At 37.3% G+C, this 24,076-nt stretch overlaps 1 protein-coding gene and 1 long non-coding RNA gene across 3 annotated transcripts; one reads left to right on the top strand and one right to left on the bottom strand.

Annotated features, from left to right (window-relative positions):
• Positions 1–11,678: 11,678 nt before the first annotated feature.
• LOC107770908 (uncharacterized) lies at positions 11,679–15,482 on the top strand. The gene is made up of 2 exons (XR_012704478.1): positions 11,679–12,170; positions 15,290–15,482. It is a non-coding gene; the product is annotated as an uncharacterized LOC107770908 (long non-coding RNA).
• A 1,638-nt stretch (positions 15,483–17,120) lies between these two features.
• Positions 17,121–22,671, bottom strand: LOC107770909 (WD repeat-containing protein YMR102C). 2 transcript variants are annotated; one of them, XM_016590238.2, is made up of 8 exons: positions 22,333–22,671; positions 20,619–21,873; positions 20,436–20,526; positions 20,161–20,318; positions 20,010–20,061; positions 19,418–19,497; positions 19,228–19,321; positions 17,121–18,962 (listed from the first exon to the last, which is right to left on the bottom strand). In XM_016590238.2, exons 2-8 carry the CDS (start codon positions 21,774–21,776, stop codon positions 18,430–18,432), a joined length of 2,166 nt encoding a protein of 721 aa, XP_016445724.1. In that variant the 5' UTR covers positions 21,777–21,873; positions 22,333–22,671; the 3' UTR covers positions 17,121–18,429. The 2 variants fall into 2 exon arrangements, with proteins under 2 accessions (XP_016445724.1, XP_016445725.1); XM_016590239.2 differs by having other exon boundaries at positions 20,619–21,677; positions 22,333–22,663.
• Positions 22,672–24,076: the final 1,405 nt, after the last annotated feature.

Here is a 24,076-nt window from a genome sequence, read left to right as displayed (position 1 = left end):
TAATACACACAAGGAATGTGGTGTTGAATTTTGGATATGATGGTACAAAGACAACACGGGCAGTGTGGTAGAGTTTGCATAGACACGGACGAGGCACCCAATCAATTACTTATTGGGAGATAAATGTACCTCATTGCGAACAAGCATTATTAGAGGTTGCTGCAACTCTTTTGTGAAAGAAATAAGAACCTGAGTGAGATACTTTTCTCTATAAATAGGCGTGCTCCCTTTAAAGTTGTCAAATGTTAAGCGAGCCAAAGAATATCCAATGGCTAGATGTAATCACTATATGTAAATGGAGTCTCTTTTTCAGAACCTAGTTTAAACGGTTAAACCTTGACAGGGATGCAAATGGAGAAAAGGAAATAAACATATCGTCAAATTTTCAGAACAAAAAGAAACATCAAGTTCAGAATTAATATTTACCATCTTGGGCATATAATTTAACAGATCGTTGTGGTAGCTAGCCTTAATTACCTCCATTATTCTATGAAAGATGACCAGCATTTCATGTTAGCACGTTTATCTTCGTGCAGACCAGCTTTGGAGAATCAGTATGACCAATGACTTTTGCACAAGAACATCATAATATTTTTGAGGTATTAGCCCTTTCCAGTGATATGGGGTTGTCAAACTTTTGCACTAGTCCAATGTCAAAATCAGAGAAAGCTAATGGCAGCCTAGCTAGCAAGGGACATACCACCATCATTTGCTAAACATAATAAAATATTGCAGCTTCTTTTGGTTTTATACACACATTAAAGCTGGATATCTTTATTTTACATTCTCATTTTACATACAAAATAAGAAAGCTGGAAGCAAATTAATAGTAATACCTTAATCTGCTAAGATACGTGTATTCCTACTCTAAAGCTGCTTTAGCTTAAATAAGCAGGAAAAAAAAATCTTTGAAATTTTTTCTCAGAACTTTGAAGCAAACACCAATAAAGAATCTATGAGGGATATTGACCTTAACCTTCACAGCTAAATTACTATTTTCGGTCCAAAAAAGTGTCTCTTTAGCCAACTCAATTTGGTCCAAAAATAAAGTCTCTTTTGGAAATTAAGAAGACATTAAATATCCTTTTCAAATATACCCTTATTCCATTACATGATATATGAAGTGTAAGGAGAAATAGAGGGTAATTTGATGAGATACAAAGGATAATCTAGTCAAATAATTTCTATGATTAATGTTATTTCTTAATAGGTACTCAACACCTTAAAGGTTCGGAAGTAACACTGACCCATGTCATTCTTAGTATACAAAGATACCTAATTCTTTTGCTAGTACAACTAATATGTATTCGCGTAAATACTTTTGCATGGGGTAAAACTGGTTAGCGATAGCTGGACAAATGATGAAATGATACGTGGAACTAAAGACCGGTAAGATATGAGTCAGCAAGTAGTTGGCACCGGATACAAGCATGTGACCGATACTGGATGAATTCCGAAGATATGGGAACCAATAACAAAGATTTGAAGAGGTGATATCGGATGGCATTCAATGAGCAGCCGTTACAGAGAATATCTGCATTTATAGCCAATCGCCATGCAACCATCAATGACGGTTTTATTCTCGTTAACAGGAGCTTGATTTGGGAATCTTGTCTCCCTAAATAGAGCTATAAATAGGAGAATTAGTAACTCATATAGGACATGAAACATTCTGTACACAAAAGCTAAAATCAGCTCTCATTCTATAACACTATTCTCTTACTTTGTTCTTAATTTGCTCTCGCTTTTGCTACTAGTGAAGCTAAATTCATAGTCACGCTTGTATTTCCTTTAAAGTTTATTTTATAATCTTATTTTTGTTCTCATTTATTTTATATTTGTAGGTCAAATTAATTCACGTGTCTATAAACCACGTTACAAATTCAACAGTACTGTTTTACGGGTAAATAGTTTGACGCTCACCGTCTATTCATATGTTACTAACAAATTTTGATTCCTTTCTTAGCAAAAGAAAAATCAGATATGACAGCTAACGATATCAACAATTCCTATAACGTTGGAGCACACAATGAACATGAGGATATGTTTTAACGTGATGATTCAACCAGCGAAACTCGCAATGAAGGAGATGAAACAACTCCAGTTCGTGAAGGTCAAAATCCTCAACATGTGAGGAGTCCAACTCCTAATGATGCAGATGATGAACATGTAGTTGAAACGGTCAAAATCTTGAGAGAGCAATAAAGGGCAATTATGGATCACCTCTCAAGACAAGATCATGTGATGACATAGTTGAAACAGGTATTAACGGGTGCTTCCACAAATTCTAATGGAAGAGCTCAGATTCCTCCCAGCGTCCCTACAAATCAAACAGTTCAAAGAACCGGTAATGACGCTCCAAGACAGGAGTTCGATTTTAACGAGGCAGGAGGTATCGATAGTGGATCTAGAAATGACAACAACGCAAACGACCCTTTCAAAATCGAGCTCATGAGATTCATGAGGGAAATGAATGAACGAATGAACCAAAAAGCTAAAGAATTTCATGCTCGGATGGATCAGATCACGGGAGCACCGCTGGTGTTAAAGGGACCAGATTAATATACGCAGTTGCCATTCAAACCAAGTGCGACCCCAGAGTTAATCTCGAAAAGATTCAAGATGCCAAATATTCCTAAGTATGATGGGACTTCGGATCCACAAGAACATATCACGGCCTACACTACGGATGTAAAGGGAAATGACCTGGCCCAGCACGAGACTAAATCTGTCTTGTTGAAGAAATTTGGCGAAACCTTGACGAATGGTATCTTAACTTGGTATTCTCTTTTACCTGAGCATTCTATTGATTCTTTTGAAATACTTACAGATTCGTTTATTAAAGCTCATGTTGGAGAAAGAAAGGTCCAAGAAAGGAAGGCGGATATATTCAGAATATCCCAAGGAGAATTCAAAATATTGCGAGAGTTTGTGATCCAATTTTAGAAGAAAATGATGCTATTACCGGCAGTATCGAATGAGTGAGAAGCGGAGGCATTTACAAAGGGTCTCAACCTGTTGAGTTTCGATACCTCCAGGAAAGCTTGCTAAAATTTCAAGCAACCACATGGGCAGATGTTCACAATCACTACGAGTCAAAGATCAGAATAGAAGATGATCAATTGGGTTCTTCAGTGTCTTCCAAAGGACAAAATCATGATCGGAATGAGGATAAATTAAAAAGCGATTTTGATGCAGATTGGAGGTCCTCTATGAGTCGTTTTCAACCTTACAAAAGGGATTATGGGCGAGGAAATAAAGGTTTTCAGTCATCACATAGGTTCACTTCCGATAAAAGGACGGATCGTGGTTGAAGTAGCAGATCTTTGCAGGAGAAAGAGGCATCGGGATCCCGAGATTTAACATATCCCAGGTTATTCGACTACAACTTTAACATCAACTTGGTAGAATAAGTTTCGGTTATGAGGAATATTAAAGAAGCTAGGTTCCCAAAACCAATCTGATCGTATCCTAGCCAAATGGATCCTAATATATAGTGTGAGTTTCATGGAAGTCACAGCTACAGGACCGGGACTGCCGACACTTTCATAAAGAGGTAGTAATATTGATGAAGAATGGTCACCTAAGAGAGGTTTTAAGCGACTGGGCCAAGAGCAACTATGGGAAAATTGGGATGTCGCAGAACCATCAAAACCAACTACAGGGTCACCTCATATGACGATAACCATGATCTTCGGTGGAGACAAAGTAAATGGGGTGACATTTTCGGCAACAAAGAAGACAAAGATATCGGTAACTCATGGAAAGAGGATCCGAAATGTTTCAGAAGATGACATCACCTTTACAGAAGAGGATGCTGATGGACTTATTCTACCGCACAATGATGCTCTAGTAATTTCTCTTAATGTTTTAGATTTTAAAATTAAACGTGTGTTGGTTGATCCAGGAAGTTCAGCCAACATCATACAATGGAGAGTTTTGGAGCAAGCAAAGTTAACTGGAAACATAGTTCCGGCAATAAAGCTTCTAGCTGGGTTTAACTTAACTAGTGTAACGATCCGGGGAGAAATCCTATTGCCAATACATGCCGAAGGCGTAACGAAAACCACTCTGTTTGAAGTGGTAGATGGCAACATGGGTTATAATGTGATCTTAGAAGGCCATAGATACATGAAATGAAGGTTGTACCTTCAACATATCATCAGCTCTTGAAATTTCCCATACTAGAAGGGATCAAGCAAATCAGAGGAGATCAACCGGATGCAAGGAAGATGAATATAGTAATCGTGTCCAGTAGCAAAGGCAAATAAATGAGCAAATAGCAATTACAAGAACCAGTGCCTACTTCCACCTTGATTGAAGATAATAAAAAAGAGGAGTCATCGGAATTTTATCAGGTACCGAGGTCTTTTCAAGTACCGGAGGAAACGAATGCGACCAAATCAACCGCAGAAGAGCTCGAATAAATGGCCTTGTTCGAAGAGTTCTTAGAAAGAAAATTTTACTTAGGAATGGGGTTGAGTCCCGAACTCAGGTTAAAAATTATGGATTTTCTAAAATCTAACGTTGATTGTTTTGCATGGTCACATTCAGATATGAGAAATATTCCATTGGAAGTGGCGGTCCACAAGCTGAGTTTGGATCCTAACTTCCCTCCGCTAAGGCAGAAGAAACAACTGATATCAGAGGTCAGAAGCAGATTTGTCAAGGAAGAGGTAACCCGGTTATTAAATATAAGTTCAATTCGGGAGGTGAATTACCCCGATTGGATAGCTAACGTACGGGTAGTGCCTAAAAAGACTAATAAATTTAGAATATGTGTAGATTATAAAGATTTAAATGAGGCATGTCCTAAAGACTTTTTCTCGTAGCCAAACATTGATCAAATGATTGATGCTACGACCGGGCACGAATTAATGAGTTTTCTTGATGCATATTCCAGATATAATCAAATTAGTATGCATCGGTAAGATCAATAAAAGACCCCATTCATCACAAATTTTAGCACATATTGCTATAATGTGATGCCTTTTGCGCTTAAGAATGTCGGAACCACCTACTAGAGGCTTATCAATGAAATATTTGAACAATAGATTGGTAAAATAATGGAGGTATATATTGATGATATGTTGGTCAAGTCTCTTAATGCAGGAGATCATTTATCTCATTTACAAGAGACGTTTGACATTCTGAGAAAATACAACATGAAGCTCAATCTTGAAAAATACGCTTTCGGAGTTGATTCCGAAAAGTTCTTGGGGTTTCTGGTCTCTCAAAGATGAATCAAAGTAAATCCCGATAAAATCAAAGCCATTAAGGATATCCCAAACTAGTTAATAAGTGTGAAGGAAGTACAGAGGTTGACCGGTAGACTGGTGGCTCTAAGTAGGTTTATTTCGAGGTCTTTGGAGAAATGTCATCACTTTTTTTCACTTTTGAAAAAGAAGAACGATTTCGTATGGACTTCAGAATGTCAGTAGGCATTGAAAGATCTAAAAAGGTACATGTTTAGCCCTTTGTTACTGTCAAAACCGACAAAATGTGAACAATTGTTAATTTATTTAGCTGTCTCGGAAGTAGCGATAAACGTTGTTCTGGTCTAGGAGGAAGAGGGTACGCAGTTTCCTGTTTATTATGTTAGTAAAGCTCTATCGGGAGCAGAGACACGTTATCCGCACCTTGAAAAACTAGCCCTAGCTCTCGTAGCCGCCTCTCGAAAGCTTAGGCCATATTTTCAACGTCATCCTATAGTCGTTTTGACAAACTTTCCCTTGAGGAATGTCCTTCATAAGCCTGAGTTATCTGGTCATTTGGCTAAATGGACAGTCGAAGTTAGTGAATTCGACATTGAATACAAGCCTAGGACTGCAATCAAGTCACATGTTTTGGTCGACTTCATGGTTGACTTTAGTCCGGAATTAATGCCTTTAGCTGCTAAAGAAGCAGTATTGGTATCTGGAACGGTATACGGTGTTTGGACCTTATTTACAAATGGAGCTTCTAATATAAAAGGGTCCGGTCTAGGGGTAGCTCAATTGTTGCATTTGGCATTGGACATGGACAACTATTGTGAAGTTAACTCAACTAACTTAATTTAGGATTGGAGAAATGAGCTTATAGAATATTTAAGGCATGACAAATTGTCTGAAGATCCAAAATCATCCCGGGCACTACGGACTAAGGCAGCTCGTTACTGTCTTCTTGATAGTTAGTAGTACATGAGGTCATTCCAAGGACCATTGGCTCGGTGTTTAGGGACATCAGAGGCTGACTACGTGATGAGGGAAGTCTATGAAGAAGTATGTGGGAACCATTCCGGTCCAGACTCGTTGGTTCTCAAATTGATAAGGGTTGGCTACTACTAGCCCCAGATGGAGAAATACGCGAAGATATTTGTACAAAAATATGATAAGTGTTAGTGTCATGCACAGTTAGTGCATCAACCAGCGAAACTTTTGCATTCGCTGGTGTCACCATGGCCATTCATGAAATGGGGGATGGACATAGTCAGTCCCTTACTACAAGGTTACAAGGACCCAGTAAGGTAAAATTTTTTTTGGTTTTAACTAACTATTTTACTAAATGGGTTGAAGCAGATGCCTACCAAAATATCGGAGAGCAAGAAGTGATTGATTTTATGGGATCACATCGTTGTCAGTTTGGAATACCAAAAGAAATCTCTTGTGACAATGGGCCACAATTTATAGGTTCCAAAGTCACAAAGTTTTTGGAGGGATTGAAGATCAAACGGATCACATCTTCACCATACCATTCAAGTGCTGATGGACAGGCGGAGTCAACGAACAAAGTAATAATCCAAAACCTTAAAAAGAAGTTAGAAGAGCTAATAGCAAATGGCCAGATCAGCTACCGGGTGTATTATGGGTATATCGAACCACAGCAAAATCGAGCACAGGTGAAACACCCTTCTCACTTGTATGCGGTTCAGAGGCTTTAATTCCGGTGGAGGTTGGGGAACGGACCCTAAGGTATTTCCAAGCAAATGAGGAGGCAAATAATAAAGCTTTACTAGTTAAATTGGACTTGCTTGAAGAGCATCGGAATCTGGTATATGTGAGGATGCTGGCATAAAAGCAAAGAATGAAAAGGTATTACAACCGCAGAGCAAATCTTCGATATTTTAAAATCGGGGATTTAGTTTTGAGAAAGGTAACTCAAAATACTCGAAAAGTTAATGCCGGGAAGTTGGGGCCAATGAGGGAAGGCCTTACCGGGTTTTAGCTATAACCGGTAAATGTTCATAGCAGTTGAAAAATCAAGATGGAGTTAAACTGCCAAAATGTGACTTACCTCAAAAGGTATTATTGCTAAGGATCCTTGCTGGTACTAAAAGTATGTGCTGCACTTTTTTTTCCTTTGTCCAATTTTTTTTTTCTAATTGGGGTTTTCTGGAAAGGTTTTTATGAAGCAGCAATGTAAAGCATACTACGAAGAAATGGTCATCGGAAAAAACAAGACTTCCAGTGTTCGAATTCTCATACTTAGTATCCGAACACTAAGGGAAACTATTACATATTAAGGCACTAAAGTATCACGAAGACTGAGTACTGTTAGAACTGGGATCAATATCTTATGTAGACCGGGGACTGCATGATCATCCCCGTAAAAACAAGTTGTACAAGTTAGCCACATGTATTGGCATATTTATTTACTTAAGCAAAGGAATGTTTATGTAAATCAAAGTCCTTTTATTTTATTCTTATTTCTTGTCTGAATGATAAGTTAATTTATTTTTTCGTTTGAAAGTTAGTTAAAACTTCAAATGCTTGGGCCAGAATGAACAGGAGATGTCCTCTTCAAGAGCACCGTAAACATAAGGTCCCTCTCTTATGAAACCCTCATAGTCAAAGGGTAAATTCTGAAAGTGTTAATACCCGAAATCAAAAGCTATCGGATGTGAAAAGAATTTCCGAAGCTTTGCCAATTAAATGAAAAAGAGTATTTTTTGCACAATACTTAAGCAAAAAATTTATTTCATTAACTAAAATTCTAAACTCAATAAAGAAGTTTTGGATTAGTTACAAAAATAAAAAAAAATATACATCAATCGTTTACTAGAGCCCGAAGGGAGAGAAGAGTATTCGTTTTCTTTTTCAGGAGAAGGTTGTTCCGCTTCCGGTTCTAGGCCTTCATCCTTTCAACTTCCTCTTCGGTTCCCGAATACTCAGAGTTAGTATTCGAAGAGTCATAAGTAGCAGGCCGAGCAAGGAGGTTCTCGAGAGCAGTTGTCTCTAATTCACGAGCTTTAGCAATGCAGTCATTGATGTTTGCAATGCCTTATTTGGCCTCCTCCAAATTCTTCCTCTTCGTGTGATATATGGCATAGATTTTCTCGAAGAGGATAGAATCTTTTTGATCTTGGAGTTTCCCAATTTTTGGGTAGAGCTTATCATATTCAGCTTTAACAATGTTGATCCTGGAATCAAGTTCAACATTTGTTGTAACATAAAGTTGATTCTGCTCCATGACCCTTTTTAGCATTTCTTTCATTTTGGATCTCCCCTCTTCGGCAACATTGGCCTCCTCGGTTTTGGAGCGTAAGCTAGCCTCCAAGTTATTAACTTGCTCCATAAAAGCAGACTCGTGCTCGAAAGCAGCAGTCACGGTATCGTGTAGTTCAACCCATTTAGCCTTTGCCTCCTTATGGTCTTCATGTAATTGTGCAGCTTCTTGGCTGTAGGCCATTCTATCTTTGCTTGTATTACTGCAACCGAGCCTCGAGATCATCTATTTGAGCAATTTTTACTTCCAGCACCGGGGGGCGCTAAACAAACTGATTTTGTTTGGCCAAAAGCTGATCTCATTTCGAAGTAAGTTCTTGTTTGTCCAGAATTAATCTTTGCAGGCCCCCGGAAGCAAGAAGGTTAGCCTAAAAAGGTTAAAGCTAAAGTTATTAATGCAAAGTATAAATGAAAAGGGATAGAATAAAGTTAGATTGATACCTGTGCCGAATAGTGCATGCTATTATTTAGCAGATAGTTAGTAGAAAGAGAATCCATCTCTCTCTAGTAGTTTTCCATGGCCAGTGGCTTCAGATAGTTGGCAAGCTCCACCGGCTTAGAAAGTACGTGGCACTCATTTGAGACCGTGAGGATGGCATTTCATTTGCCACTGAGGTTTTGAGTAGGTACCGAAAAAGTGTTCCCTAGATTCCCATGATCGGGTGACTGTGGGGAAGGAACGTTTATAGTTTTTTTAGTTGGGACCGGTGGAGAGGTAGCAGCTGGTGGAGGAGGAGATGCAGTTACAATAGGCTCAAAAGCTAATGGTGGAAGAAGGTCAGGTGGTTGAACTCTTTTGACCGGAAGCAGTAATAGGGATTCGAAAACGAGATGAAGCATTTTTGACCAATCCCATTTCCGTGAAGAGTCCTTGAACTTCTCCCGGTTATGAAGTTTGAAGCTTACCCGACTGAGCATCCAGTTGGGCTGATGAAGATCTTTTTCTTCTAGGAAGTGAAGCCGCTTCATCATCGATTCCTTCATCATCAAGGACCACTGTGGCCGGTCCGGTTGGTGTTTCTTTTATTTTCTTCTCCAGAGTCACAGCCGAAGAGGTACGTTTTCTCTTTGGTTTCTTATCTTTGGGTTGGGGACTCCTGGAGGAGGCGCCTTCACAGGAAGCAAGAGTAGATTCACGAGCTCTCCTCTGGTTAAGGACATTTTGCAGTGCTCGTTGGGCTTCCTCTGGGCCATCGAGAACCTCAACAGTAGGGAAAACAACAGATCCCTTCGGGGGTCCTGTGTGTTGCAAAAAGGAAGTTAATAAATTAATTCTAAGTTATATTAATATATTGAAAGAAAGGAGGAAGAACTTTTGTTTACCATAATTTTTGGCTTTCCACCCAAGTCTGGCGGCCATTTCTTTCCACCTTCGGGATTCTGGTGTAGTAATATCCAAATTTTCTGTACCCATTGGGCCGGGTTCTGAACCCATGGTGGTTCCCAGTGAGTAGCTGAAATAAGGAAAATGCAAAGTAAACAAAGAAGGAAAATCTTTTTAAAGAAAAGATATCCGAAGACTTACGAAAAAAGTTCCAAGATTCAGGAATAGTAGGTATTGTTGCCGGGAGAATGTCTCTGGTAGTAATGACAACAAACCGTTCAATCCATCCACGGTCGTTGTCGTTGTCAACGCTGATAAGGAGGGCATGGTGACCACATTTGTTAAGTTTTAGCACATCCCCACGGAAGATCTTTGGGGAGTAGCGGTTCATCATGTGTGCAAGACTTAGGGTTTTCCAGGTCTCAGAGCACAATTGGTAGAGGCATGATACCATATGACATACTGATGGGCTTGCTTGTGCCAAACAGGTTTGGTACCGGTGGCAAAATTCTAAAATTATTGGGTTGATTCTTTACCCACTCCCAAAGTGAAAGGGTATGTATAAACATACATGAACTATGATTTGGAGAAGGTGACCATTTCTACTTCACTAGGGGTGAAGATTTCAATATTGTCCCATTCACAATCCTCCTTCACGATAGGGATGCTAGAAAGACGAGTGGAATAAGGATACCTACGAACGGGCCAATGTCTATCACTTTTGGGATTAATGGGTTCTTTTTGTTCTTGAAGGTCAGACTGAGTGTTAAGTTGAAGGGGTACGATAGAGTTCACGATAGGAGGTTTAGACTCGACATCAGCCTCTTTTGTTTTATTCTTCTTAAGGCCTCCACCGAAGATAAGGCCAGAGTTTTCGAGGGCAGCGATGTTAGAAGACATGATGATAAGAAATTTGTGAAGAAAAGTTTTACTGAGAAAGTTGAATTTTGCAGTTGAGTTCTTAGGAGATTCAAGGAAGAAAAAGGATTTGTAAAAGTGAAGGGTAAAAAATGAGGGGTAGTGGAGAAGTTTATACGCGGCAAAAATCGTGGTCATGATTACCTCGAAAATAAGCAAATATATTTGCCGAATCATGGAATAACACGTGTTCGGGTCATTAAATATGAAGAGACGTGCGTCCTTTCGAGTGTCAGAAACTGTTCAAAAACATAGCCGCTAAGAAAAGGAGTTCTATCTACTTCCCGGTAATACTAAAATACACCAAAAAGTAGGGAGACTATCTGTATGGGATAAAATTGGTTAGCGATACCTGGACAAATGATGAAATGACACGTGAAACTAAAGACATGTAAGATATGAGTCAGTAAGTAGTTGACACCGGATACAAGCATGTGACTGATGTTAGGTGAATTCCGAAGACAAGGGAACCAATAACAAAGATTTGAAGGGGTGATATCAGATAGCATTCAATGAGCAGCCGTTACAGAGAATATCTGCATTTATAGCCAACCGTTATGCAGCCATCAATGACGGTTTCATTCTTCAATATTCTCATTGAAGAGGAGTTTGATTTGGGGATCTTGTCTCCCTAAATAGAGCTATAAATAAGAGAATTAGTATTCAATATAGGACATGAAACATTCTATACACAAAAGCTAAAATCAGCTCTCATTCTATAACACTATTCTTTTACTTTGTTCTTAAGATGGTTCTCGCTTCTGCTACCGGAGTAGCTAATTCATAGCCAGACTTGTATTTCCTTCAAAGTTTATTTTATAATCTTATTTCTATTCTTATTTATTTTATATTTTTGGATCAAATTAATTTACGAATCACATTACAAATTTAAATGAATCGTTTTACGGGTAAATATTAAATGCACGTAGATTAAGTTTTGCAGGTGAAAAGCAACATTGTGCGGATAAAGACAATGAATATACACAAAATTCTCTCATTTTCAGAAAGACAATACCCAACCACCTGTCATAATTGACCAATCTCCTCGCCTATCTCTCTTTCTCTTTCTCCTCCATTTACTTTTTCTCCAAATCGAAACACACACAGAGGAGAGACAGACACCTCTTCTCGACTAAGGGATTTCTTTTCTTTGGTCGAGCTAGGAGGACCCAAATTAACAAACACAAAGACAATTAATTATGTCGTGCGATAAGATTGATGGCCTGGCGAGGTGGTTCGGGACGAGTGTGGCCTCGGCATTCTTCGCCTCGTTGGAGCGATGCGCGTGCGTCAATCTCACCACCTACGCATCTGATGATGAGGAAGAGGAAGAAGCTAAAGATCGCCCCTTGTTTATGAACAATTTGCCTTCTCATGTTGATCCTTGTCCTCACTCTAACATTTCTGCCTCCTCCGTCGATAATTGACTCTCCTCTCCTCTCCTGGTATATAATTTTCATTTATCCTTTTTTGAATAATTGTACGAGCATTAATTTTGATCTGTTGCCTTTATGGAAATTATACAATCTGTTTGGATGTATGTTTTCGGTGGCGGATGTAGAGTGTAGTTTCTGGTTCACGGCAACCACTAACTTTTGCGGAGACCTGTATTTTTATTAAAAAATCCATTAAATATCTATAAATGTATAACTGTGGACTCATTTATTATTGTATATTAATTTGAGATTACAATATGAACCTATAAACTTTAAATCCTGGATCCGACTATTTTTCGCTTCTGAATATCAAATTTAGTGTCTGTCCTTTTTTAAAAAAAAAATTAATTAATCAGACAACTAAATTAGTTTATAAATCCTATATATCCATTGCTGTCTACGCCTTTGTTTAGCTGGAATGTTTCAAATGATTTGTCGGGCTCAGCAAGTTCTCTCTAGCTAGCTACTGCAAGGGTAGGAAGAGATCTAGTATATTGCACGCAACCTTCACCTTGCATTTCTGAGAATGCTGTTTCCATATCTCGAAGCTGTGATCTATAAGAGTAACTCTACTATTGCGCCAAAGCTCGCTGTCTACTTATTAGCTTTAGGAAAATTAACTACTCCATATCATATTGACTGTTTATTGTATGATCATTTGTAAACAGCTACATTCATGGCATTTTGCACTAGCAGTGATTCTCAAGTTCCAGATGCTAATACAGTTGTTTGCTTGGTCTTCTTCTGCCAGATGGATGGCCTTTAGGGGTTCTAAATGGATAGGAAAAAGCTTATTTACTTAATCAACTGAAAACCTTTTTTTGTTTTTTGTTTTTATAAAGAACTTAATCAACTAATGGTGAATGATAGGTTTTATTTTGCATTCTAGCAGAAAAATGGTTTAAGGAACAAATGAAGAGAATGGAGTTATTGGATTAATGGACTTGTGGTTCTAAGTGCATCTATAGAGGAGCTATCTCTCATAGTTGGTTGGACACTGGATCTGTTAAATAGAACAAAGATTTCTTTGAAAACTAACTTGGGCTGTTAGAGAATTGGCATGGCAGGCTTGTTTCATTCTTAGTGCCATATTGCTAATGCTTCCTGGTGTGCATAAAAGGAAAAAAAGATTTGTTATTTACTTCCAAATGTTTCCTTTAGGAACTCCATTGTAGCACAGGGAGTTTGCACAATGTATCGTAAAAGAATCCGATTCACATAGATAATAGCGATTTATCATCAGATTTCTTTGTTTAAATATAAGATCATCTGTTGTAGTTGGACACCATCTTTTGTTACCCTGTTTATCACAGTACTTGGATGGCTTCCGACGACAATTACCCAGGATTTATGATCTCAGAAAAAACTGAGTTGACTAGGATACTGTAATTGTTTACTCTTGCAAAGGAAGTTGCCCCTGGATCTCTGGAGGGATTAAATTTCAACTTTTATGATTGGTTGGTTAGATTGTGCCTGTTAGAGGAGCATTTGAAAACCATAAGTCTCAAAGGGTGTGTTTGGTATGAAGGAAAACATTTTCCGGAAAATGTTTTCCAATTTTCCCATGTTTGATTGGATTAAATGTTTTGAAAAACATTTTCCTTATGAACTCAGGAGGAAAACGTTTTCCCTATCAAAAGAAGGGAAAACATTTCCCAAAACTATTTTTCAACCTTCTCCACCCTATTCCTCATCTCCACCAACCCACCCCACCCCCTCTCAAACCACCCCTATCCACCCACCCCAACCCCCTACCCCCTACCCCCACCCACCCTAAATAGAACTATTATTAAGAGAATACTCTTTTCATGTTGTAAATAAAGTATTTTTTTTTCTCTTTTAACAAAATGAGTATATTCTTTTCATGATGTAGTAAAAGTATTTTCTTTCGTTTCAACAAAACTAGTACTTTTTTTCATGATATAGAAAAAATATTTTCTTTTATTTCAACAAATTAAGTATTTTCTTTTCCTGAAATAAAAAAAAGTAATTTTTTCCCAACAAAATGAGTACTTTCTTTTCATGATATAGAAAAAAGTGTTTTCATTCATTTCAACAAAATATTTCTTTCCTGAAATAGAAAAAGTATTTTTTTTTCCAACGAGTACTTTTTTTTCGTGATGTAGAAAAAATATCTTCTTAAATTTCAACAAACTAAGTATTTTCTTTTTCTGATGTAGAAAAAAAAATTCTTTTATTTTAATAAAACGAGTACTTTCTTTTCATGATGTAGAAAATATTTTCTTTCATTTCAACAAACTGATTATTTTTTTTTTATGATGTAGAAAAAGTATTTTATTTTTAGTGGGTTGAGAAGTACATGAAACATGAGGATTTTGGGGAAGGTGGGTTGAGAAGAGTAGTATAAAAAATTATTTTCCTAAAAATATTTTATACTCTCTAATCAAACACTAGAAAATATTTTTTGGAAAAAGTTTTCACTCACCAACCAAACAAGGGAAAATAAGTGATAAAACCACTCATTTTTCATGAAAATATTTTCCTATTTCCATGAAAAACATTTTCCTTGGTATCAAACACACCCAAAGTCGAGAAGCTTTTAGACAGTTGGCTTTATGTTGGTGCTTTGATGTGTGGAACCCTTATGGTTGGAATTTCTAAATACTCCTACCAAACTTGAAGAAGATAAACAAATATTTTCTTAATTGCAGATTTCGATGTACATGTCAAGGAAAACCTGCACCATGGAGCTTATGCTTTGTGAAATTCAGATATCATCTTGTCCAAATCAATCACTTAACTACTGTTTGACTGTTCATTTTGACTACTATAGACAAAAGTGAGTAGGTTCTAGGAAGAACTTGCCCAATATGACATTTTGGTTATTATCTGTCAAAGACTTGTGTAAATTTTCTTGATGGAGAATGAGACAAATCTTCTTGAGGCTGGGACATATACTGTTTAAACTATTAGATGCATGATACCAAATTAAGTGGTGCTTTCCATGTTTACAGGTTGTCTTGATGAATCCCACATAGTATTGTGAAACGGAAAATAAAAGTGAACTCCTGATCTCATAATGTTTGCTTCTTTGTGTTTGGTCATTGTCAAAATTTTGCAGCCCTATCTCTACTACGCTTATGATGCAACCTTTTTTTTTCCCCCAGATCTGGCATCACCAACTTCATCATATTAATCCTTTGGCTCCAACGGAAATGTAATTCTGGTATTAACTGTAATATTCCTTTTCTGCTTATAGACGATTTTTCCATTCAAGTGTTGTATGAGGTGTTTGTCCCCTGGTCAGTTTTGTTACAAGGTCAAACATTTAAGCACGTACAAAGACACCTTTTACTGCTCCTTTACCTCGCAATTCTTCAACAAGAGTCTTGCTTGCTCTAGGAAAAATAGCAAATGCCAGTGAGAGGTTGTTGTACTTTATGTTAGCAGTGCAAAATTGGCCCTCAGTAGCATTGGCAAATGGCAACATGTTCGTGTCAAGTTTCGAGGCAATTATAAATTTGTGGTTGTAGGGTTATACTAGAGTAATATTATTTTTCATTACTCTATTTAAGCAAACTTCTTAATCAACCAGATTAAAATCCCTATAGGTAACGAACTACGCTAAATGTGTTATTGCTCTACTAATTCAGGCGTTACAGCTTCTGTGTTTGTAGGTTAATAGGTTTACTTTAAAGTTTGTTTACTTCTTTCTTATCGTCAAAGTATATTTACTTAAGCAAACATCTTCATGAACCAGAACAAAACGCAATAGGTAACAAATTGTGCTAAATATGTGGTTATTACTCCATTCATTTTATCAATTTATCCATCTTCTATGCTGATTATGATTCAGAGAAAACTAGCAAGTTGTCTTTACCTGAATCGCCTTTTGATATCGAGAGGGGGGATGAGTGAACCCAGTCAAGGAAGTGAAAATGCAAGGGTACTGGGTACCCCTTTAGAATGAATGCACGTAATTGGTTTCATGGAGAGCAATGACACACTTTAGTCCAGTTGGATAGGCCTAATAATGGGGTGATTGACACAAAATGGACTTTTTGAGGGTGGTTTTAGTGGAATGTCCCCAAAATTGACGGTATTTAAAAAATGACCCCCGACCCGCACAAACTCTTTAGGAGTTTCTCTACCGGATTAAATTGTTCATCGAAGTTTACCGAATTATCATACTATTGCTCTTTAGGATTTCTCTACCAACCCGATAGAGTTGATGCTATTATTACTCTACCTATTAAGTTGTTGATTGAAGTCTACCGGATTGTCATACTTCTTCTCTTTAGGGATTTCTCTAGTCGGTAGAGTTGATGCTATATTTTTGTCTAACTATCTGTTAAGTTGTTCATCGAAGTCTACCTGATTGGCATACCTTTTTTTGGGTTGTTTTAACAAAGTGTTCTTTGAATATGCAACTTCAATTTCGATCAAACGACCCCAAATCTGGTCCAAATAATCTCAAATTTGAAACAAAGTTTTCAAATACCAACACAAACAATCCTCAATCACCAATTCAGTCAAATAACACAAAATCAAAAACTCCATTTTGTCTTCTTCAGTACTTTCAAAGGTCCAACAATTGAGTTTGAGATTTTTACAGTAAATCACCAAAATTTGTGTTTGAACTAAATGTTTAAGCACAAATTATTAACATTCAAACAATTTTAACAATAATCGATCATAAACTTTTATTTTTTACCATCAAACAAGAATTTCAAGTTTCAAAAATTTAAAAACTATGGCGTTCAAATAAGAAGGGAGACATTTTGCTAAGACCAACAAATATGGGAACATTCCGCCAAGACCATCCCTTTTTTGGGAATCACGCCATCCTAATTTCTGCTAAGTAATAATGTAGACAATTAATTAGATTTTTGATTGGGCCATCATTTGAGCCCAAAAGGAAACCCGAGGGATGACTTTATCAGATTTGCTGACTAATAATAGGGTAGTAGCTTCAACATGCATGCAAATTGGCTCGTAGTCAGCAGAATACAGCAAGGAATAACAATTATCTCATGTTGCAAAAACTACATTGATGACACTTGGAACCAAAATTGTTGAACCTTAAAATAAGGTTCAGCTGCTATTTTTCAATTTTGCAGGAGAGCACTCAGCTCTATGCATATACAAGGCATATACACTAATAACTACTGATTTCTGTACAGAATAAATCAATGAAGTCACATATCTCACACTTCTTTGTTTTATATCACCATTGTGACACTACTAAATACAATTTTGGAGCTGTAAATTTGAAAATGCCATCTATGTTAGTGTAACAATGTTACCAGCAACATTGCCCCCCCAGGACTTTGGTCTAGTGGTAAGAGAGCAGAGCATATGTGTGGCTTAGGCGCACATCACAAATTCAAACTCAGTCGCAAACAAAAGCCTAGTATTTAAGTGGAGAATGATAAAGGGACGGACTCATTATCCATTGAATTTTGAACCATACACTAACTGGCTAAGTGAAGAAGGGTCAAGGTAGAGGAGCGGACCCCTACTATCCATCAAGTTTCGAAACCAACTGGCCTTTGAGGATTCCTCTCTTATCCAAAAAAAAGACCATGTTACCAGCAGCCTCTGTAAAATGAACCTCCCACTTTGACCAGAAAAGGCATGCTGTTCCAAGCAGAGGTAGAGCAGAGCACCAGCCACAAAGCATTCTAACTTTATTAGCAACTCACATTAGCACTGAGATCTCATGCACGTTTAGTTGCTACAACACTCCAATTCGGCAGGAAGTGACCCACTCACCTTCCTCACAACCAGCCTATCTTCAATGGACTGACCGACCGTATGGCAGACAACAATCCAATCATTCAGAACAGCCAGCATGCCATAAAAGATGAAGTTCCCCACCATTTCTCCTTGAGAAAATTACAGCCACTAGCTCCTTCCCTGGTCTCACTTAAATAACAAAGGAAAGAGATTATGAAAGGTCCCACAGGCACCTCATATGGATAAGCATACCATGTTGACCTCTCCTTGTGTATTCATTTCTTTCCCGTGAGCTCTAGTAAATTAAAATTAGGCTGTTATCTCAAAAATGGGATAAGGCAAATCTGAGATATTTACCAACTAGTGGCCAGAAGCAAACTCTGATATGACTTGCTAAGACCTGAAGGGACCAGTCAAACATGATTTCTCATATGGAGCTCTCGTTGCAACAGTAAACTCTGTAGTAGTTCTATCACAAAGGATATTACAGAGTTTCCCTGATCCAGAAAGGAGGTGCCAAAAGAGGAGATAACGTCCACTTTCTTGAAAACCCTGAAAGCAATACTTCTCAAACTGGCGAAGGCAGTCCATAATTATGAAATGACCTTATTCGCCCATCATAGCCTGCAGTAACAATAACTAAACCCCAGGCATGAGAACGGGATGAACTCTGGCAAGAACGTTTCAGAAACTTGTAATGAGATTTACACATTGCAGAAGGCACAGGCCGAGGATGTGACACAGGGAGCTTCTCTTCAGGCCAGGTTGCAGATCCCTTGGGAATTGCCTCTAAGAACAACTCTTGTCCTAAAGTGAACCAAGGAGAAGAAGGGAACGGGAAATTTGTTAAGCTTTGACTTAGTCCTTGTGAGTGACACCGGTTTTCCTGGTTGACATTTTTCAAACCAGACCAAGGTATTGCAATGGTCGCATCGCCATTGAAGAACTCAAATGATCTCACTGCTCCAGGTTGGGACACAGAAGACTCTTCTGGAATGTGGAAGTTCCATAGATAGACATTAGAATCTTCAGACGCAGAGATAATATGCTTCCCATCCGAGGTGAAAGCAGCAGAGAGATGGCTTCCTGCATTTCTTAGGCCTAGAGAAGTAAAGTGGCAAGCAAGTTAGAGAAGAAGGGACAATGGAGAAACAAGTTAGAAATAAACACTCGATAGAGATATTATATGACCAACAAAACTTAACTAAAAATTAATTAGGTTGACCTCAAGTCCCATAATTGCAGACAATCTCAATATCAACTATATGGATTCCTTTTTGACACGAAAAGAATGAGAAGCCACTCAAATGATAGGAAAATAGGCATACAAATAGGTTATCATCTAAAACTCAAGAAGGGAACATACCTCTGCACTTGCCGATCACATTGATCCCACTAAGGATTCTTACTTGGGAGTCAGCACAAGTAACAATTACTTTAGTTGGGTCTTCTGGTAGGAACTGCATAGAAGTAATGATTTATCAGCATCTTATTACATTGCTAACCAGAAAATGTAATGCAGTATGGCCAATGGTATCTGCGTGATGTATACTAACCTGAAAACCAGTAATTCTTTTGCAAAGTGACTTCTTCTTACTGCCCAATGACATCTGCTCCTCCAGTTGGATCTTGTGATCTGTGACGGTCCAAAAACATTAAAAAACATTTCAACTTTGATGTAAACTCTGTATAACAGACTATCCACACATTAGCCACAAAAACATGGACCACAATTCTCGGTCACTGTAAACTATATTTGCACTCTCAGATGCTAATTTATATGATGCTCATACAAACTGATATTACAATCTGATAATTCTACTACCACAAATCCTGGAGAAAGAAAGAAAACTGAGCAACAGCCGGAATGACCAAAAAATCAAAAGACAGAGAAATGAAAAATGCAAAAATAGCCACTCAGTCCACTCCAAACACCCATTACAAAAGAAAAAGGGAGAGGATAACTGGGGATTCGTTAATAATACTAATCAAAGAATAATGATTTCAAGTAGAAATAACATTTAGATGGTCAATCAATTGAAACAAAAGCAACAACTTGTAATAGTTCTCGAGTAAACTATAAATCCTAACTGCAGGTGATCAATACCAATTTTGGATCTATACCAAAGAAAAGAGGCAAAAAATTACCTATTAAACTAAAGAAGCAACACGCCCCTGCCATAGAGCCAATAATCCCACCCTACATGGGAAGTAGATAATGTTTTTGATGAACTGCTTGAATTTAGGAATCTATAATTGAAGTTAGTAACAGGAAAGACAATGCATATTATTAGCATACCTTCCCATCAGGACGGTACGATACAGCAGTCACAATGTCTCTTATATCTTTCCAATCCACAACTTGACAGCTATTAATCGCCCAAATGCGAACTTTTCCATCTAATGAACCACTGATGAAGTAGTCATCATTTACTGGATTAAATTGTATGGAAGTCACTGAAACAAAAAAGAAAGAAAATAGAGAGTAATGGAATTTGGAACTAAAACATCAGAAACTTAAAACTGTTGAATTGGAAAAATATAGAATGATCTCGCTAAAGGCTTGGTGCATACCATAATTACTATGTGAAAAAACTTTGAGGCATTTATCACATCCAACTTGCCACAGACGAACAGTTTTGTCAGTTGATGATGAAAGCAAATACTGCAAGGAATATATAAATCACAAAAACAAAACTTGATTAGATGCATAATGTTTACAGAAAACTTCAATCAAGTAGAATGTAACTAACATACGTTGTTCTTTGACCATGAAACATCCAATATCTCCCCACTATGTCCTTGGAACACATGCAGTGGTTCTTCCAAAATCCGAAAGACCTTAGGAGGGAAAATGACACAAGACGATTCTGTTGTTTTCTTTAGGCCCCTCAATTTATTGATTCTCTCTTTCTCTGTCACCAAAGGAGACAGTTGGGATTGATGGTTCATCGAGAAGTACATGCAAGACGGATCCAACTCTGGAATGTCAATTTTGTTGGATCTCTCGTCTTCCACCACTTTCCATACACGCAAAATCTTATCTTCACCAGCACTGGCTAAGTATTGCCCATCAAGACTGAATTTCATAGTTAAGATTGAACCTTTATGAGCCTGGATATCTTGCTCCACAAAAAGAGCGGAGAGTTCCTTTAAGCGCTTCTTGCGGTGGTGAACCTTAACCTTCTGAAATCTAGACCTTTGAACAAGGCTGGAGCTGATGTCGGCCTTCACATTGTTACCTCTCCCTTTGCCATTTACAATGCACGTCAGTGATCGCAATTTACTTAACAAACGGCTCTTGACCCGGTTCAGTTTCCTCCCAGCATATCCACTGACCTCTAATTCCCGCTGTCCAATTTGCTGAATTTTGGGGGACATATATGAGTCCTCGGGCTCACTAGACATTAACTGTCGTTCCAATTTAACAGTTCTGTGGCTATTCTCAGCCAGATTATGTACATTGCAGTCGCTTCCACCAAGTAGATTACCATTCCGAAAAAGAAATGTCTCATTTGAATCCAACTCTTTATATGAACCCAAAACTCCAACAGGCAAATCAGAAGGAAATTCGTCTTTAAGAATTGAGGTTGGCAACATAGCCTCACTATCCTCCATAATCCGTTCAATCTCACAACTAGATAAATCAGAATTCCCATATACAGTCACTGGATCTTCTCCATCATTTACGTGTAAGTCCATCCAACTAAAGAATTTCCTTCGGCGCTCTTTAACAGTGGTAAGACTTGTAGTCCATACATCATAGGGGTAGCAACTGGTGACACAATTATCAGTTCTTGAGCTAGACTTGAGCACCTGGGGATGGTAGTTGGAACCCAAATCAGAGAAGTGACCAATGTTCTCAGAGGCATCAAAAAATACACATTTTTCATCATCATCACTGAAGCTACCCATTACACCTTTGAGTTCACCCCATCAAACCCCAACCTCAAGAAACCAACCTTTTTTTAAGCCCTAGACAATGTGCTGAATTATTGGGTCCTCATTAGACCTAAGAAACACAAAACAAAGAGAATCATAAAACACGACTACCAAGATAATAAGTAAAATAAAGCTGTACTTATTTTAACAACAAAAAAAATTACTGTATTAGTCTAGTGGAAACAATGAAAATTGTAGTACTACTTCTTTTAACATAGGATAACCAAAAAAACAAATAGATCCAGCATGGATCCCAATCCACACCCAGTAAACCTTGTCCCCCCACCCCCAAAACACAACATAACTTCACAAAGTATAATTTCAAAAAAGGGAACTTTTTTATCTGCTACTATAGCTTCTGTAGTTTCTACATACAAATATTCACCGCAAGCTTCCATCCAAAGGAATCAGAAAATACCCAGTAGTCATTTGCACCCAAAAATGAAAACCCACATAGCCTATTACCAGCATTTACACAAATAAATCACAGGAAAGAAAAAAACAAACGGACATAAAAAAATTTGCTCACATGAGTCTGGCTTGTTTCCACAAGATTGAATGGATGAGATAAACAACTTATCTCACGCACGCACACAGAGTCACTCCACTCTGTCCTATGAAGAAGAACAATTTACCATTTAAAAACTCAGATGGAAAATAAGTAATGATTATGGAAGAAGAAGGGGGGGTTTAAAGTTTAAACTGGGAAAATTTTTTGTGAGGAAAAATTTGCCAAGAATAGGAAAGGGTAGTTGGATGGAAAAATAAATCCTAGATAGACGTGAATATGGTTGGACCGAGGTCCGAGAAACGAGAGATTTTGAGACTAGTAAAGGAAAGTAGGCTCTGCGCACCTGTTTATAATGTAATGTGGTGTTTGGTTCTTCATTTTGTTGCGCCAGCCTATTTTGCCCACCTTGCACCAGTGTCACAAGACTCGTAACCCCCCACCCCCCTCGCCCTAGTAAACTTATTGCAATATTTTAATTACTTCATGGGATACCTATTTTTATGTTATCTTATCTATTTATCAAAAATTAAATAGAAAGGAAGAAATTATTTAATAATTTTTGTTTCCATCTTAATTTGAACATTAGAGCTCACAATTCTACTCACACTTCTAGAATTTTATATTTTGCTTTCCTCTTTTCTTAAAATAAATTTCACTAGGTATTTAATGAATTATATTTATAATATTGCTAGTTTATTTAGTTTCGATTACGGTTATTCTTAAATATGTACTCCGTTTGTTCTATTTTATGTGAACCGTTGTGGAATACGAGGGGTTAAATTGACTAAATTTTAGTGTGAATTTGAACATAAATATTTTAAAAATTTTGAAATAAAATTTGCATATTTAACAACTATATAAAAAATAATATAAGTCACAATAGTTAATCTATCTATTTATACTATATTAAAAGTATGAAGCCCTTTAGCTAAAAGTTAATTTACCTTTTCACCCTTCTTAAAATATAATTACCCTTCTTATATACCATATTAAAAGTGAGAAGCCCTTTAGCTAAAAGTTAATTTACCTTTTTACCCTTCTTAAAATATAATTACCCTCCTTATTAAAAAAAAAAAAGAGAGAGGCCATAACCCACGCTTGATTCGAACAGATGTGTTCTTTCATAGAAATTCCTTATGAATATGAATGGATGTGCTCCTTCATAAAAGTTATCTGTAACTTAAATATCCGAATCCAAATTATGATATTATACCTCCCGACTATTCAATGAAAACTTCCTCATCAAACCAATTTACTTCTTTTGTCTTCGATTATCAGTTTTTGCTACTTTTTTGAGTGTCTGCATTTACTTCAATTCCTATAAAGAAGGCATGCCACAATGCAACTGTATTTTTGTGTTTAGAATATGTAGATTTACCACTTTCTCTTTTATATTGCTTGCGCCAAGAGATTGCTTAGGATCAATTTTAGTTACATTCATCTATTTTCATAACGATTATGCGATTATATTTTTCCCCCATATATATATTTTTTCATTGATTTTTATCATAATCTAACTTGTGTTTTGATATCTATCAAAATCTTTGAACAACGACATCTTTGACAGAATTTAGTTTGCTAATTATTAAAAGAAAATGCTTATGCCATATGGAAAGATATAAGCTAATAGTTTGTAAATTGATAATGCTAATTATGTTGTGGTATTTGAGAATATATCAAATTAGTTACCAATGATTAAAAATAAGAAACTATTTTAAAATTTTAATTTTGTATGGAGAATATATGAGAAACATGAACTTAC

This window comes from Nicotiana tabacum, chromosome 21 (genome assembly GCF_000715075.1).
Source record: "Nicotiana tabacum cultivar K326 chromosome 21, ASM71507v2, whole genome shotgun sequence".
Taxonomy (NCBI): domain Eukaryota; kingdom Viridiplantae; phylum Streptophyta; class Magnoliopsida; order Solanales; family Solanaceae; genus Nicotiana; species Nicotiana tabacum.
This window is presented reverse-complemented; position numbering and strand designations above follow the sequence as displayed.

Bases quoted from the DNA above. Each gene is read 5' to 3' on its own strand.
- LOC107770909 (XM_016590238.2), bottom strand. From the start codon at position 21,776: ATGGGTAGCTTCAGTGATGATGATGAAAAATGTGTATTTTTTGATGCC. The intron at 19,498-20,009 runs GTAATTTTTTGC...GGACCGTCACAG, and splicing joins TTGCTTCTTTAGTTTAATAG to ATCACAAGATCCAACTGGAG. The intron at 18,963-19,227 runs GTATGTTCCCTT...TTACTTCTCTAG, and splicing joins TGTGATCGGCAAGTGCAGAG to GCCTAAGAAATGCAGGAAGC.